This window comes from Octopus sinensis, linkage group LG12, assembly GCF_006345805.1.
Source record: "Octopus sinensis linkage group LG12, ASM634580v1, whole genome shotgun sequence".
Taxonomy (NCBI): domain Eukaryota; kingdom Metazoa; phylum Mollusca; class Cephalopoda; order Octopoda; family Octopodidae; genus Octopus; species Octopus sinensis.
In genome coordinates this window covers 42,073,062-42,092,691 of record NC_043008.1, presented here as the reverse complement: position 1 = coordinate 42,092,691, position 19,630 = coordinate 42,073,062, and the positions used below count along the sequence as shown (strand labels likewise).

The following is a 19,630-nucleotide window of genomic DNA, read 5'->3' as shown; positions in this document are numbered from 1 at the left end:
TTACAACGATATAACTAAAATGGACGCTGTTTTGTACAATGGAAATTTAGGACCAGTAAGTCGTTTATAGAATTTTGTCTCAAATAATCGCGAATTTCTCGTTTCATCAAATCTCACAATGAAGCATCTTGAGAATAATGTTTTGTTAGAACCCTTGATGCATGAGAATGGCTCTGCCTTGTCGCTTGACTTTCTGCAAATAGTAGCGGAATTTCCATCAAATAACACACTACTCTGTAAATATTTGGGAGTACATTACATGATGTAATCCTCGTTAACCTCAAGACGATGAGACGGTCATGCTTGGATAGCCTTCCAGCATATTTCTATTGAATTGATTTGAATTTGTGATGAAGCAATAACAACGTACGGACTCCGCTTACCCGTTACTCTGGCCAAGGTTAATAGACAAAATTATAGAGGAAGAGTATAGTTGATGTATATAGTCACTAAAGACAAATCAAGATTCAGAGATGAGCAAAAATAACTCTCTGAAACACACTTGAAAAATTATTTATGACTAATTTCATGAGTTGTTGAACAACAAACATCCAAGGGAGCCGGTAGACACAAGCTGTGTCCAGTTCTTGTAATAAATCGGACCAAGGTAGTCACATTCTGTCTGGTGTCAGACCTCACAATCCAAGATGACCTGAGATAATCTGGATACATTTTCTTATAACTATAGAAACAGAGGTGGAGGAGTGGCTGTGTGGTAAGTAGCTTGCTAACCAACCACATGGTTCCGGGTTCAGTCCCACTGCGTGGCATCTTGGGCAAGTGTCTTCTGCTATAGCTTCGGGCCGACCAATGCCTTTTGAGTGGATTTGGTAGACAGAAACTGAAAGAAGCCTGTCGTATATATGTATATATATGTGTATGTATGTATGTTTGTGTGTCTGTGTTTGACCCATTAGCATTGCTTGACAACCGATGTTGGTGTGTTTACGTCCCCGTCACTTAACGGTTCGGCAAAAGAGACAGATAGAATAAGTACTGGGCTTACAAAGAATAAGTCCCGGGGTCGATTTGCTCGACTAAAGGCGGTGCTCCAGCATGGCCGCAGTCAAATGACTGAAGCAAGTAAAATAGTAAAAGAGTAAAGAGAGAGACAATGTAAAAGAAACTAACAAAACCTCGTAAGTGGACTTGAAGACAGCGGGCCTTCATATAGCGAAATATCTTACTAATTTTATTATCTCAAACACAGCAATCTAACACCTGAAGCATTAGGACGCTGTCTAACACATTTTATCATCACGATATAAAGTGTCACAAGACCATTCTGCTTACTCGTTACAAAATGGCCATAAACCGCGTCTATCTCTCATAATATCAAATGAATATTTCAGAAATGCAATTTTAATTCCATTATTTTCGCAGGTAATTTAAAACTAAATTTATGGGGTTCTTTTCCTGTTCACCATCTTAATTTAATTTTCAAAGACAAATTGGTTTCTTAATCAACACCAAATCTATTTGATCATAATGTCCATTTTTATTTGATGTTATTATTTTTTGTTATCAAATCCTGACTTTTTTTTTACTGAAGTTTGCGTTATATGAAAGATCCTTCAATAATTGAGTTTTGATTGGATAGATAAAGCCATGTGAGTCATTAGTTAAGGAGTAAATGTATTAATCCAATCATTATCCAAGGAGATAGATCTCGTAGTGGTTTAATAAAGAAACAGTGTCCAATAAATTGCAAACAGAAGACAAAAGAAAAAAATAACTAGGTTTTGTCATAATGTCTTGGCATGAAACATGTTAGTGGGGGTGGGGAGAGGAATATAATCGCTGGAGGCGAGATAATAAAGTTAATGCTATTTGATAATATAATTAGTTTTATAATATAACAATATTTCATAATGATTCTTATTTTATCTTTAGTGATTAATGGCAAGGGCAACCCCGTTGTGATTTGAACTCATAGTCGTGTGCAACTTAATCTTACAATATTCTGTCAAGTGTGTTTCTCCAGCAGCCCTTTATTATAAACACTTCCTGTGAAATATAGCTTGTTACTGTAAATTAACAACTCTCGTTCGACAAGCACCATACATAAATTTTATTTGGTAAATAACGGAAGACTTATGTCAGGATATTAAGCTAATTCATCATAAACTTTAACTGTGACGTTTCCCATCATATCTCTCCAGAATTATATCATGTTCAAGTCAAACAGCAAAGCCATACTCACTGCTGCTTATATATATTTAATTGTCGAATAACTATTCGATAAGAACTGTTTCATTGGTCCAATTTCACGAACATTTGGCAGTCAAACACAATTATATGGTAATAAATGTCCAGAAGATATCAGGAAAATCTGAATCTAGAATATTGATTTAGAGTTTTGGCACGGAGGTGTATAATCGCTGGAATCGATTCAAATACATTATTGGTTTTGTATTGTAGTGTCGCTCTAGGTTAGACCTGACCGTATACACCTATTCTTATCTCAAACATATACATTGTTGTACAATGTAGGGATTAATACTTAGCCTGCAAGATCTCGTTGTTTTATGATGGCCTGATATGATTTGTGTGATATCTGGCTGTATTTCTAGTTTATAAAATAGCTTATATATAAGAAGGCTCTCTCGGTCGTCGTTATTATTGGTACGTATGCACTAAATATATTATATAACTTAATAACAATAACAACAATAGTACCATTATTGATAGTGGTTTCACGTTTTGGTACAAGGCCAACAATTACGGAATAGTGGTCAGTCGATTACCGTACCCCAGTGCTGGTACCTATATTAGCGGCACCGAAAGGATGAAAGGCAAAATCGAATTTGGTAGAATCTGAATGCAGAACGTAAAGGCGAACGAAATGCCGCTAAGCATTTTGTCAGGCTCACGATTCTGACACCTCGCCACCATAATAATAATAATAATATAATAATAATAATAATAATAATAATAATGATAAAAATAATATAATAATAATAATAATAATATAATAATAATAATGATAAAAATAATAATAATATAATAATAATAATAATAATAATAATAATAATAATAATAATAATAATAATAATGATAAAAATAATAATAATAATAATAATAATAATAATAATAATAATAATAATAGTAATAATAATAATAATAATAATGATAAAAATAAAATAATAATAATAATAATAATAATAATAATAATATAATAATAATAATAATAATGATAATGGTTTCAAATTTTAGCACAAGTCCAGTAAGTTTGGGGTCGGCAACTCATCAGCTACGCCGACCTCAGTGCTCAACTGTTACTCATTTTATCGACCCTGAAAGGGTGAAAGGCAAATTCGATCTCGGCTGAATTCGACGGTCGAAACGCCGCTAAGCCTTTTGTCCGGCGTGCTAACGATTCGGCCAGCTCATTGCCTTTATTAGTATCCATATTAGTACTTATTGTCGTCTGACTCTTGTACAGCACCGATCAAGCCGTTCCGGAAGTGGCCATCACATGCTCCTCGATGTCAAAGACTGTTTACATTTAGAATAAAAATTAGAATACATTAGAATTTAAATTCTTGTTAACTCTGTATGAAAGACTATAATGTCCGATATATCTTCTTTTTTTTTAAATAAGGAATCGTTTCAGAAAATTTCTCTTGCTGTTTTTTACTGGCAAAGCTTTTGTATTGGCAAAGAGTCTGCCTCATGAATAGCTAGAAATAGCAACACAACATCCCTCCAGTTGTTCTGAACCATTTTGTATCTATGGAATCCTTTGATTATTATTGTGTTCTGGTGCACCCCTCCCCCCATAACCATTCAATGTTTAAAAAGTAGTTTCTATATTATTTTGCTAGCTTCAGTCATATGACTGCGGCCAAGCTAGAGCACGCCTTAATTCGAACAAATCAGCCCCGAGACTTATTCTTTGAAAGCCTAGTATTTATTTTATTGGTCTCTTTTGCCGAACCGCTAAATTACGGGGACTTAGATACGCAAACATCGGTTGTCAAGCGATGGGTAGGGAGCAAACACAGACACACACAACACACACACACATATTTCCATCTACCAAATCCACTCACAAGTCTTTGGTCGACACGAGGCTATGATAGAAGTCACTTGCCCAAGATGCGACGCAGTGGGACTGAACCCGGAAACCATGTGGTTGAGAAGCAAGCTTCTCACCACACAGCCACTCCTGCGTCTATAGCTACTTCTTTCAGAATTCCTGTTTTGTTTCCCACACATTCTCTTAGGTTGGACTATGTAAAACGCTGGAGAAAGAAACCTGGCTATTTCATGCAATGTTGTTTGTTCCTTCTCGAGCCACGCCTGGCTCATAGGACTGGTTTCCCGGTTTTCTTGGCGTATAGGTTCCCCACCTGGACGGGACGCCAGTCCGCCGCAGGTGAGCTGCAAGATGCAGGAGGAAAGAGTGAGAGGTGTTTCGCTCATAAACACGCACATCGCCCGGTCTGAGATTCGAACCCGCAATCCCTCGACCGTGAGTCCGCTGCTCTAACCACTAGGCCATGTGCCTCCGCATTTCATGCAATAAATACCTCTAAAACAAAAACAAATCTGCTACGGAACCGTAAAATATTATTGTGGTTCTCCGATTTTGCTTGCTTGGACACCTAAATGTCATACACGGCGATCCAGGGATCACATGAACCCTGGTTGAATACCATTGCTTGAAAGGATAACGGGTGCCTAATCACAACAACAAACACAGAAGAAAAGGAAGGCTGCCACGGCATCAGTTTGATGGGTCCTGTTTTAAACTATAATTTGAGTTCTCAGTAACGATCAGTCGATGAACACTGAGTGCGTTATGATCACAAATCAATCACCAACAACTCGTTTAAGTATTTCCGTCTACCTAACAACATAACCGGGTTTCGATACGAAGTATTTCTAGAATAATAGATGAAAATAAACGCAGAAACTTCGAGTGCAATTGTACGTGACACACGTACACATTATAGAACACATACAGAAACCAAAATGCACTCAAACATATATCTAACACATACACACACATACACATATAACCATTTTCATTCACAAACAATCATTTGTATTGGTTTGTGTATATATATATGTATATAAATGCTCTGGGCTATTTTTGAATTTATGGTAGTGTTTAGATATCGGGCTATTTCGGTCAGTAGGTGCAGCAGACTTCCACATCACCAGGAGATTGCAATTCGTTTTATTTTCAGATAATCACACATACACACATATATGCACACACACACACACATGTACAAATATACGTGCGTATATATATATATATATAGATATATAGATATATATATAGATATACACACAAATACTCATGCATATATGTACATATGTATATATGCTTGTATGTAGTTGTGCTCGTAATCTGATATTAATACGAAACGAAATTACTATAGGAATGACTGTAGGGCCCAGAGTTTCGTGCCAAGGTCATTATAAAACCTATCGACGTCTCTGACTTCTTATATACATAGACATAAGTGTGTGTAGCTGTGACTGTTTGTGTATATATACATATAAACATATTATATATGTGTGCAGTTATCCAAATATATATATATATATATATATATTTATATATATATATATATGTATGTATATGTATATATATATATATGTTCAGATATACATACATACTTATATATATATATATATATATATATGCATATACGAGTAAACAAACATACATACTCACAGACACACAGACACACACGCATATATATATATATGTATACACTCACCAATACGTATATAATTGTCTCTCTACACATACAAAAGCATCATGCAGAAAGTAAATAAAACTTTTCATAAATTTGTCCATAAAATTATATGGAACGTAAAAAAAATTGAAAATTCGATCTGGAGAGGAAACGACAAAAGTAAAACAAACACAATAAGAAAACAAATACAAAAGAATAATAGAAGAAAACGAATAAGATACGATATTGTAACTAACAAATGAAAGATATTCTTGGCACTGCTCCAGAATGGCCCGAGGAAGAAGTTTTAATTGGTTAAAAAAATATAAGAAGTAACAAATATCTAAGATGGATGGGAGACAGCAAAAGTAGCTGATACAAATCTAAGGCAAAATGAAATCAGCAAAAAAGCACGAGAGAGGGGGGAATGTAAGAAAAAGGGGTGTGAGAGACACTATTTCAGTGTGAATTCTATGTCGCTTTTTGATGATACCATTCGGAATTTAGAATTACTAAATTTTGGGGGAGGTGGCCAGTCGATTAGAACGTCCCAGTACGTAACTGGTATTTAATTTATCGACTTCGAAAGAATGAAAAGCAAGGCATTAAGCATATCAATGGCATAAGTCTCGTCTGGTCTGTGAAATACTCTGGTAACTTTGCTTACTTTTCCGGTTGCCTCAAAAATAAATGGTAAGTAGAGGACAGGAATTTTGAAGCATAACTCTATCGTTCAGAAATGGAATGAAGAAAGATCCTTAGCAAGAGAAAAGTATCTTCACATTCTGAAGCTAAACAAGGTTCTACAACTGTGAAGCTGATCATATTCTTTTCTACTCAAGGCACAAGGCCCAAAATCTTGTGGGGAGGGGCAGTCGATTACAGTGACCCTAATACGTAACTGGTACTTAATTTATCGACCCTGAAAGGATGAATGGCAAATCGATCTCGGTGGAATTTGAGCTCAGATTGTAAAGACAGACGAAATAGCGCTAAGCATTTCGCCCTGTGTGCTAACGAGAAGTTGATCATATTGACATGACGGAAGCGATGTAATATTTTCTGCAGAAACATGCATCCGTAGAATGTCGTTTTGTATAATGATTACTTGGGCATGAAACTAAAGGGAAGCGTACCCACGGGCGATCTCCAAGACGGAAGGTTCACAAGTAAAGAAAAATATCTAAACCAGCTTCACGTTACATACATTCATCCTGAAAGAGCAAATTGGATAACGTAAATGTAAGCAAATGTATTATGTCGGAAAGAAATAAAACAGGGGGTTATGGCAGGAACGCTATTGTGGTCAAACAACAACGACAATGAAGAATATAATTGGTGAGGGTGGGTTGGGTATAAACTTACGTTGTTGTTTTATTTTATGCTTCTTATTGTTGTTTTGTCTTGGTGGGGCAAAGCTATTATAAAAAAATATTCTGATCGTGACCACCACGTCTTTTTACAGCTTTGTGTAATATATTTGTGGTGAAATGAAAGGGTAAATCATTTCAACCAATAATGAAAGCCACATAATCTAACCAAATAAAAGAATCTGCCAATAAACCAGGCGGTGCTCTCCAATATTTTTACCAATTCCATTCCACTTTGTTTACTTTAAATGCCACACCAATTTAGTGGTTTCAATAATTTTCTTTTAGCGACAACAAATGAATTCTTTAAATTTGGTTTTGACTAATCAAATAACGTCAAATTAAAAGCTATACAGTTATTTCCTGAGGACATGAACACGTGATGTGAAATGGTATTTGTAAATGAGAAATTTATTTGGAAGCAATGTTTTTAGGGAATGTAAAAAGCAATTACGAAATAGATAGAAATATAAATGGGTCAACCAAGTTGAGAAAAGGGCAAGAGTAGTTCTGTAAATAAAGTATTATGTTCGTGAAATAATTCTTTGTATTGCATCAACCTCTATGATTAGAGGGGTTTCGCAACTATTGCTCTCTAGAATAATAGAAGACTTTCTGTGACTGTAATATCATTTAGAATCTGTAAGCTCTCTAGCTGAACTTTTCTCACAAAAATCGGCAGTTGTATAGTTACAAAATTGTTACCAGCAGAAATTAAAAATTCAATGAGTATAAATGTCTGATTAAATATAATACGTTTAATAACTATACACTTCTGTAAATGTTGTAGTGGTTTGTGAGTGTATACGTGTGTGTGTGTGTGTGTGTGTGTGTGTGTGTGTGTGTGTGTGTGTGTGTGTGTGTGTATGTGTGTGTGTGTGTGTGGTGTGTGTGTGTGTGTTTGTGCTTTCAGTTTTATATCTTGTAAAAAGAACGTGTGCAGCGAGGTCTGAAATTAAATTTTGTCAAATGAGAATTTTGTCAAATGAAATTCCGATGGGAGTATTCAAGAAGTAAAAATAATAATAAAATAAAAAGAATAGGAAGAAAACAACGAGAAAGAACAGAGAAAGAAACAGGAATCACATGATGACAATATCCGATTGTTATATATTTTTACGAGACAATCATATAAAAAAAAATCTAAACTCATAAAATAAAATTAATTTTACTTTCTTTTACTTGTTTCTGTCATTTGACTGCGGCGATGCTGGATCATCGCCTTTTTATATTTATTTTTCTCATCTTGTGATTAATTGCGGTTATTATTGGTCAACGCTTTCTACTTCACTTTGAAAAATATTGTCTTTGAAACACAAGCGATGATTTCGAAATTCCTATAAAGAAACCCAATAACAAATTTTCATTATGTTTTTGGCTTGCCTCCTTCATTCAGTCACCCAGTCAAATAATTGGTTTTAGGATTTTATTATATCTATAATAATCCAACACCGGCTCCACTTCTTTATCTCCCTCGCATTGACACTGATCCTGATTAAATTGATCCTCATGGTTATTTGTACAGTCCATAAAGATATCTATTAATATATACTTTACATTATTTCTAAAGATTACTTTACACAGCAGATAGCACGGCTTAACCGAGAGAAATCCTCGTATCAAGTGTTTTCGTCCTCAGAAATTGATGTTGCTCTTTCTTTCTTTCCTTCCTTCCCATTTTCACTTCGTATTTTCATCATATATCAGAACCACAATACGCAAAGTTGCCTGAGGCAGTGTGCTTATATCGCATGGAAACCTAGAGCAGAGTAAAGGGAAAATTCCATAAAAGCGAGAGGTAGAGAGAGAAAGAGAGTGAGTGAGTGAGTGAGTGAGTGAGTGAGAGAGAGAGAGAGAGAGAGAGAGATGGAGGGAGATCCGTTTTCAATTCAAATTTTGAAATCAGTTTCCAAGAATACAATTAATCCTGCGAAACGGGAGAATATTTAAGAGTATAATTTCCATCCTTTAAAACAGAATCATTTTACCAATTGTAAAGGAATGGAAATTTTAGAGATCTGTAATTGAGTTGTCATTCTATAATTTATATTCTTTCACCAACATTTTACTGTATTAGTTGTGAAAGCACCCCTTTAATAGCTGAAGACACCAAATTGTATACTGATCCACTTTGAAGTAGTCCGTAATCTGGCAGAATCGTTAGCACGACGGAAAGAGTGCTTAGTGACATTTCGTTCGTCTTTACGTTGTAAGTTCAAATCCTGCTGAAAGTCGGTTTTCCATTTCATGCTTTCGGGGATCGATAAAATAAGTACCATGTTTTCACTCTTCACACAAAAACATAAGAGATGGCTACGATATGTTAGTCGTATGGAAGATGGCAGAATCCCCAAGGACATACTTTACAGAGAGCTTGCTAGGGGCACTAGGTCTGTTGGAAGACTGTTCTTACGGTACAAGAGTGTTCGCAAAAGGAACATGAAGGCCTACGACATCAATATTAGCAACTGGGAAGCAGTTGCCAGCAACCGTGGAGATTGGCGCCGCACCATAGAAGAAGGAACACAAAGGAGTGACAGATGGAGAGAGGAGAAACGGAAAGACAAAAGACGTCAACAAGAAACTATGACATTACAACCAGCCAGGCAAAGTCTTCACTACATTTGCGGCACCTGTCAGAGGGAGTGTTTGTCCAGGATAGGACTACACAGCCACAGCAGAAGTATTAGGACATGAAATGTAAAAGCCTGACTAGATTATTTTATGCGCAACTCCATTGTTTCCCGAGACAACAAGTTAAGTACTGGAGCCGATGTAATCAACTTAAGCCCTCCCCAGAAATTGCTGGCCTTGTGCCAAAACTTGAAACCAATATTGTTGCTCGTAATTTGATTATTTAACTCCCCACCCACCCATTCAGCCGCCATCAAGCAAATCTACCCAGAGATGAAATCGTTCCAGTGGTGACACACAATTTTTGAACAACAAAAGTGCTTTATCCAATGTATCCTTCTGTTTTCAAGACAGTAATTTGAGAAGGATTTGGTTTCTATTTCAAATATGTTGGCCGACCTGACAATGTCCCCCTCCTTAGCTGCAATGTAGGTGAAAGTGCATGGCTTATTGGCTAAGAGTATTCGATTTACGATCGTCAGGTTGTGAGTTCGATTTCCCGCGGCGCGTTGTGTCCTTGAACAAGATCGTTTAGTTCATATTCCTGTAGGTCACTCAGCTGGCAAAAATTAGTAGTACTTTTGTTTCAAAGTGGCCAGCCTTGTCACATTCTATGTAACGCTGAATTACCCTGAGAACAACATTAAGTGTTCGTGTGTCTGTTGGGTGATCAGCCATTTGCACGTTAATTTTATAAGCACACTCTTCCGTTCATCGGATAAACGGAACACTCATCGTCGTAACCGACGGAGTGCCACTTCAGTCGCAATGTTGCAAAGAGCACAGGCGGCGAGGAGCTTGCAGAAACGTTAGCACGCCGGACGAAATGCGTAGCGGTATTTCATCTGTCTTTAGGTTCTGAGTTCAAATTCTGCCGAGGCCTCCTCTCCCAAAATTTCGGGCCTTATGCTCAGAGTAGGAAAGGATTTTAAGGCGGCTATCTGGCAATATCGTTAGCACACCTGGCGAAATGCGTAGCGTTGAGTTCAAATTCTGCTGAGGTCGACTTTGCCTTTCATCATTTCAGGGGCGATAAATTAAGTACTAGTTGCGTACTGGAGTCGATCTAACCGACTGGCCTCCTCCCCCAAGATTTCGGGCCTTGTGCCTAGAGTAGAAACGGATTTTAAAGCGGCGAGCTAGCAGTATCATTAGCACACCTAGCGAAATGCGTAGCGGTACTTCGTCTATCTTTATGTCCTGAGTTCACATTCCGCCAATGTCACCTCTGCTTTTCATAATTACGGGGTCAATAAATTAAGTACCAGTTGCGTACTGGGGTCGATCTAATCGAATGGCACCCTCCCCCTAAATTTCGATCGTTGTACCTAGACCAGAAAAGAAAAGAATGCTGCAAAAAGCACAGCAAGTAACCAACGTTTCATTAACCTATAGTGTTGGTTTTGAATTTTTTGCTTATTTATATCTTCAGCAGAAACAATTGTTAACTCGTTACACGATGATGTTACTTAGATTGGTGACAAGATGGCGTTTCGTAACCGAGAGAAAATTACATTCATTCCTAATGACATGACTCGTTCGATGCATTAACTGCAAACTGGATTTTGTGATAGAATTACCTGACGTCTATTACAACCGTTTTAACTACGAATTCAAATAGATGTGGTTAAGGTATTCTTACATTTAACTATCAAACTGACATCGTATATTTCACGTACACTTAACATTGAATAAAGTTAGATAACACTAAATTGAATAAATCAATCTCTTACTCTTGTTTAATAGTAGGAGACTTTCAATTACGGGACATATATATTCCTACAACATTATGGTGGGATTATAGAGAGAAAATGCGAAACATTAGTGGAAAACAAGTCGAACATAGAGTTTTTTTTTTTTAAATGTAAGATATGTACTTGTTTCAGTGATTAGACGGCGACCATGCTACGGCACTGCCTCGAAGAATTATTTTCTTTTTGTCGAATGAATCGACCTGAAAATATTTTATACTTTTAAAGCCGGGTACTAATGCTCTCGATCTTTTTCTTGCCGAACAGTTAAGTTACGGGGTGGGGACATAACCATACTAACGTTTGTCAAGCAGCAATTGGGAAAACACACACACACACACATTGTATGTTTATTACGGAGTTGTACTTTCATTCTAAGTATTTTGATCTGAGGACTTGTCCTGAAACTAAAGCGATTGCAACGTGGAAGATATAAGTTAACCTTTCAAAAATACTCAAAAACCATTTATTTCAACATGTATTTATGATATGATGTTAAACTTTTCGCCACTGAAAACAGTAATCTGCCCTCAAATAAAAAAAAAATTGTGCAGCTATCGAAAAGTTTCAAGAATACGGTGGTATATATCGTTTTAAAGGCCACGAGCCGGCAGTATCGTTTGCACACCTGGCGAAATGCTTAGCGGCAATTCGTCTGTCTTTACGTTCTGAGTTCAAATTCTGCCGAGGTCGCCTTTGCCTTTTATCTATTTGGGGGTCGCTGTGTGGTAAGAAGTTTGTTTCCCAGCCTCATGGTTCCGGGTTCAGTCCCACCGCGTTTGCGAGTGGATTTGGCAGACGGAAACTGGAAGAAGTCCGTCGTATACACGAATATTTATCTCCGTGTGCTTTTGTGTTTATATTATTCCAACATAACCACTTGGCAACCGGTGTTATTGTGTTAACGTCCTCAAAAACATACATGCATACATACATACATACATACGTACATGCATACATTCTGAGGGAGGGAGGGAGGGAGAGGGACTGTAGTGTACTAGTGTTGATTCAGTTGACTCTACCTTCTTGGCTGCAGGAAAGATAAACAGGAAATGACCTTCCACCTACAGGACAAATAACATGAACAACAACAAAATTGAAGAATAAGAAAAAAAAAACCCAAATGATCGACAGTTATGTTACTTGCTGACAGACAGGTTTCCGAGGTCGAAAAAACAAAACTGCCAACTGTGATAATGTCTGCGAATTACAGGAATTGGAAATTGAGTCTTCATTAAGAAAATATCAAATAATTATTTCGTTTCTTCATTTTTTTTCTTTCGGTAACATATTTCAAGGGAAAAATCAAGTAAAATTTAAAATAAAATGGCGGAAATCATTTGGTTTTTCAGTTTCCAGCTTGTCATTACTTTTTTAATGTTTTTTCACAAATCACACATCCACTCACGCAAATAACAAGTGTTTCGCAGAAAATCTACACACTTTGGATCAGGTTCGTCATCGCATAAATCATATCGGAATATGTTATATCAAATGTTATCATCAAATATGATTCGAAAGTATTTTTTTCTTATCCTGCGAAAATACTTAAAATTCTTTTTCTGTTGCATTTAGCATTTATTACAGCCAAAGGGGTTTAAAAAAGGGATTTGGTTTTTTGGTTTTTGTAACATACGTTCGTTTTCTAGTTAGGATATATCAGTGTTAGGGAACACTCTATTTATATGAATCGACACGTTATATTTTTTTGCGTAGCAAACTGAAGCAGCAAAACGAATTACAAAAATATAAAGCTAAGCATGTATACAGACATATGTATATATAAAGAGAGCACTACATACATATACAAACTTTCAAATACACCCACTCAAATCCATACACGTGAGAAACATATATACAAGCATATACATACACTCACATACATATATACATACATGCATAATAAATACATACACACATGCACATAAATAAGTATGTATATATATATATATATATATATATACGTATATATATATATATATATATATATATATATATATATATATATATATATATATATGTATATATATATATATTATATATATATATACGTATATATAGGGATGTATGCATGTGTATTTATATACATCTAAACAAAAATATAGTAATACTTATCCATATATATATATATATATATATATATATATATATATATATATATATATATATATATATATATATATACACTTATTTAAGTGTATGTGTGTGTATATATATAGATATAGATAGATACACACACACATATATCTATGTGCGTGTATAATAGGTGACAAGTTAAAATATAAATATAAAGGTAGGATAAAAAAAAAATCAAAATTAAAGAAAGCCATCTTTCCCGTCTAAGGAATTTTAAATGCCAATATTTCTGATAAAAATATTTGATATTCTACTGAGATAAATATTGTTCTTATTTTGTAGATTTATTGGTCTCTCTGAAATTCCCAAATGTGAATGTTTTGAAAGAAAATATTTCCAGAAATTAAATTTTCTTTCTCTCTTTATTTCTATTTATCTCTAGAATATACTATTTTGATAAGTGGCGCTGTGAGCAGTGAAACACGCCATATTGAAACATTGAAATAGCGCAATCTTGAACATACTTTTTGTCAAATAAATGTAATTTTCAATGTTGTGTTTATAAATAATGTAGAAAATTTGAAATAAATAAAATTAGCGTTGAACAGCCATAGCAAATTATGAAAGTACGTGACGAATCGCCTCATTGTCACAAGTCTCAGCAATAACTGTATTTGTCCAAAAGTACACTACATTATTTTATTAGTTTACATAAGCGCACATCAGCGAGTAATCTTAGGCTGCCTACTTGGAAGGCGACTGTGGTTAGCGGTGTAAATGAACGAGAAAATCGCAGCAATGCAAATAGCTAAAACACTGGACATTACTCTTTTACTCTTTTACTTGTTTCAGTCATTTGAATGCGGCCATGCTGGAGCACCGCCTTTGGTCGAGCAAATCGACCCCAGGACTTATTCTTTGTAAGCCTAGTACTTATTGTATCGGCCTCTTTTGCCGAACTGCTAAGTTGCAGTGACATAAACACACCAGCATCCGTTGTCAAGCGATGTTGGGGAAACAAACACACACAAACATATACACACATACATATATATATATATACCTATATACCACGGGCTTCTTTCAGTTTCCGTCTACCAAATCCACTCACAAGGCTTTGGTCGGCCCGAGGCTATAGTAGAAGACACTTGCCGAAGGTGGCACGCAGTGGGACTGAACCCGGAACCATGTGGCTGGTAAACAAGCTACTTACCACACAGCCACTCCTGCGCCTATATTCTGTAAGATAATTTCAAGAATTCTAAGATTTATGCAGTAAGGATTGATTGTGTTGTTTTCATAAGATTTTATTAGAAACTAGGTCACAGGGTCAGGCAAATGGTATATAAAATGTATGAAATAATCTCACAAAAATACCAAAATGATGCCGCTGGATTAATGCCTATACATTTGGATTAGCAGCTACAGTAGCTGAAGCAAGAACAGCAGCAGCGGCAACAGCAGCAGCTGTTCAAGAATGTGGACCTGGAGATCTCCATTTCCAACGACAGTAGTTGTCGTGGTAGTAGCAGTAGAAGTGTTTGTTTTTGTTGACGTTACATCATATAATTATTGGTTTCAAATTTTGGCGCAAGGCCAGCAAGATCGGAGGAAAGGGGTAGGCCGATTAAATCGACCTCACTGCTCAGCTGGTACTTATTACATCGAGCCCGTACGATGAAAGGCAAAGTCGAGCTCGGCAGAATTTGAACTCAGAACGTAAAGACGGATGAAATATCGAAAATCATTTTGTCTGGCGTGCTAGACGCCTTTGTTACGGCATAAAACGATCGGTTTCCTATGATAGTTTTAAAAAGCATTTACCAGTGATATGCCTGCAATTTCTACTCCAGGCAAACCTTTTCTCATGCTCCATGCCAAATTATTTCACATGAAAATATATTCGATTAACTAAACTCCAATGCCTGATGATCATTTATCTACAGCCACGAGGAAAAGCGACGTAGCTGTCTGCGCATATGACTACAGAGAGAACATGACTCAAGTATATATCTAACTTCAATGTAATAACACAGGCAAAGATGTCTGTTCACACAAGGCCGTATGTTCCGACACAGCAGAGAGTAAATTTACTCGACACAATATGCTCTTTTAGTATACAAACACCAGAAATGTGAAATAGCAAGTCACCCACCACGAATTTTCCATTCAAAACGCAATGTCGTAAGATTGTTGTCTTATGTTACTGAGATCTATTCCTAAATCTATCGTTTATATATCTAGAAGAGTATTCTGTCTTCTCTCCACATACAAACTATGGATCTATTCCTAGTAGAAAATGATTAACAGTTCGTCCAGCTATTACAGATTGTTAGCGACTGTCTGTTACAATCAGTCTGTAGTTTATATCATAACCCTTTTATCAAAGCACGTTTTAAATATTATATTTCGTAAGCATACAATTTCGTATTTCTCTGAAAAGCAGTAAAACAAAACATAGAAACAATGCAAGATAGTTATATAACTGTGATATATACATCATAGATAATCTCCATGGAATTAAAAGATTATGCCATCCTCATACACGTGAAATGATGGAATAAAACGTTGATTCAGAAAATGATCAATCAAGGGGAAAGGAAAAAGTGATTTATCTTTAACAGAAACTGCATTTGACCGCGAAATGAGAATGTATAACCGTTCTAATCAGATACGACCATATTGTTCGTGTGATTCATAGATTAGAAGAATTTTCACGTTCTAAATGAACAATATGATCAGTAAATATAATTCATAATCAATGGTAAATGGTTCTTTCATATTCCTATCAAAGTTCAGGGCAAATACTCAGACAGGCTAACATACGCGTATACGAATAAGCTGATATACGTCATCAGATACACAAACAACACATGTAAGCAGATATACGTCATTCAATAGTTTTTCTTTCTCAGTCTCTTACTCAGAATCGACTACACTGAACCGCGAGGAATTATGATTGATGCACTCCGCAGTGTAGCCCTATTCTTTTTAATACAAACAATTCCATTCGGTCTCAGTGGAAGACAGTGGACACTGAAGGAACATCGCAGAAAGATGGCGACGAAATATTTCTATATATCTATATCGATATGTATGTATATATATATATGTATTAGTGTATGTATGTATGTATGAATGTATGTATGTATGTTCGTATGTATATGTATATAATAATAATAATAATAATAATAATAATAATAATAATAATAATAATAATAATAATAATATAATAATAATATAATAATAATAATAATGATAATAATAATAATATATTGTTGAATTTCAGGATGGTTATTTTATTTATCTATCTATTTATTTTTTTTTGCCAAATGAATCTTTTATGACTAGTGTTTCACATCGCCGCAGTCTCCTGGCGAAAACGTTTTTGTTGTGGAACTTTCGTATTCATCGGAGTGGGTGTCGTCACTTGTTTGTGTCTCTTTAGTTAATTAAGTTCCCCCATCTCCTGACTGGCAGCTACTTCTGCTTCTTCCTTAATAACACTTCCAGGGTTTTGCTGTTTATTTTCATTGAATAGATTGATAAAGTGAATAGATACATACACACACACACACACAATTACATACACACACATATATACATATGCACATATGTATGCTTATGTGTGCATTTTGGTGTGTAGTTTTTCAGTTAAAAATTATGAATGTTATATATATCGAATTACATGCAACTGAAAGAACACACAACCCCGGAAATATCCTTGAATATATATTCGGACATTACTTCATGCTTTGTGCCATGTTGTAGTGTTCCGGTGTGAGTGCTTATGTATGAGTATAACACTGCGAGTGTTGACTATTTATGGCTGGATGCAGTACAAGAAATACAGATTATGGAAATATCTAAACTGTTTTGGTCAAGCAAAGTTTTTGGTAAAGGTCGCAAACATACATTATCATTTTATTCGTAAAATTTATATTGTTAAGGTCAGATTTAAGATGCACTTATATTTTGGAATTGTTTTAGGAGACAGTCAGAACAAATCTCATTTTCCCAACTTCATCTTTCCTCCAACCCTTCACATTCGTCTCTTCTTCTCAATTCATGACTTTTGTCTTTGTGTTTTAATGTTTTGTTCTTCGAATTTTCTTGTGTTTGCTTAAAATCTCTGAAGAATTAAATATAAAATTTTTATTTTTGTTCGTTTTTAAGATCAATACCCTCTTTTCATACACACACAGACACACACACATATGCATGCATTTATGTAACATATATATCCATACACATTGTATAATGATATATTAATGCATATATATATACATCTACTCCTCTGTCAATGTGTATATATGTGTGTATGTTATGAAACCAGGAAAAAACATTAATCATAATTTTTTCCCCTTTTTTGCATATTTTATTTGGCTTTTTTCTGAAAACCAAATATTTACCGATTATCTTTTTCTTACAGTTTCTATTCCTCGTTATCTTCTGTAGCTGTTAAATTTAATCTGTGCATTCATATCTATCATAATATATGATTGGTGCACAAGTTCTACAGACTGATGAAAGCGATTCAAATGCTAAAAGCACTCGAAACAACCGTGATTGCTTATAGACGAGAAGAAACGAACAAATATTAGAAATTTTCAGTAATTGATTTTTATACTAAATATTACATTGATGCGACAATTCCATTGTAGATTGCTTTAGGAAACGATTGTAAACCAAGAAGGCGACCAGACGCCGTTAAAGTTTCCTTCCTCTGTTCAAACAAAACCGCATCAATGCCTGGAACTAATAACATTTTCGTTATTTTGTGTTTCGTTCTCTCTGTCAAATGGATAAATCATTATAAAAAAAAAGTTATGAACTAAATGATAAAATTCCCCTTGCTGAGTTCCTGGCGAGCTTATTTTAAATCCCAGGCGGAAGTATTCTAATTCACTAAGGTAGTTAAATAGTTCTGGGGAAAAAAATCTAAAAGATGCTTCCTTTAATTTCTTGTTTGATGTCAAAGACACAGAACTGATTACACCACGAGGAGGCAACTGACTTAATATTTCATGCAGAGAACCAAATAAGAAAACTCTTAGTACATAAATGTGATTGAGTGCATGTTCTATATTATAAACCATGGACTGGTATCAGAGTGTGATATATTTCGGGAGAGACACGTCTTTTCAACGCGTTGGTTACAGAAAATGAGAATTTTCCTGAGACGTTCTCAAAAAATGGTTGTACGATTTTACGCTTTCATTCATACTGGAGGAAACGGCTGAAATTTTGAATTGCATTAGTCACTGTACTAGTGTCCCCGTGTCAACAAGACTATCGAGAGTTATTAATGAGGCATCCATTTAAAACACCATTAGAAACTAACATTTTTAGCCTTTAGTTGTTTTCTGACAGAAAATTGTTTGTATAATTCATAAATGTGATACTGCATTTTACTTCTAGAGAACTTTGGTAAAACCTCAGTTCGGATATTCTTCGATTTTCTCTCAGAAAATTCTGAAAAATATTTTAAAATGAAAGTTTGCAGAGACGCGTGTTCAAGGGGGTAGATTACAATTTTGTTCATAGAAATTGGAATGGAAGGAATTCGAACTTGCAATGAGCAAATTCAGGGCTCAAATGTACAACTATTACCTGGAACCGAGTAGACTATAAAAAAATGGAATTCAGAGGATGATACTGAAAGCTGTGACATCAATGGCTCTCCAAAACGAAAAGAAACTAACTTGAGATCAACAAAAATTGAAACATTCTTTTTTTGGATTATTCTCTTGAAATTTACTCCGTGATATGCGATTTTACTAACAAGCATACGCATGAACAGAATCTATTTTATCACTGTCATCTATCATCGGTAACTAAAATTTAATACATCAATTATTTCTGATGTGATTTTTTCCAGGGGAAGCAGCATTTGTCTACAATGTGTCTTCTACTTAAGTGATTGCCATGATTGAATCTCACCTTGAAGGAGGACAATCTTTCTGCCTCTTTGCCTCTCAGCTTCTGGATTACCTCTCTCTTTCTCTGTCTCTTTGTGTATATATATATATATATACATATACATATAAACTCACACCTTTACACCCACGAGTATATATACTTACAAAGAGCGATAGAG

General features: G+C 35.3%; 1 protein-coding gene across 1 annotated transcript in view; it reads right to left on the bottom strand.

Annotated features, from left to right (window-relative positions):
* LOC115218048 (neuronal acetylcholine receptor subunit alpha-2-like) overlaps positions 1-19,360 on the bottom strand; it is a 129,595-nt gene extending 110,235 nt beyond the window's left edge. The window contains exon 1 of the mRNA XM_036507880.1: positions 19,236-19,360. Coding sequence (XP_036363773.1) covers positions 19,236-19,260 — 25 coding nt within the window. The 5' untranslated portion in view covers positions 19,261-19,360. The remainder of the gene's footprint in view (positions 1-19,235) is intronic.
* Positions 19,361-19,630: the final 270 nt, after the last annotated feature.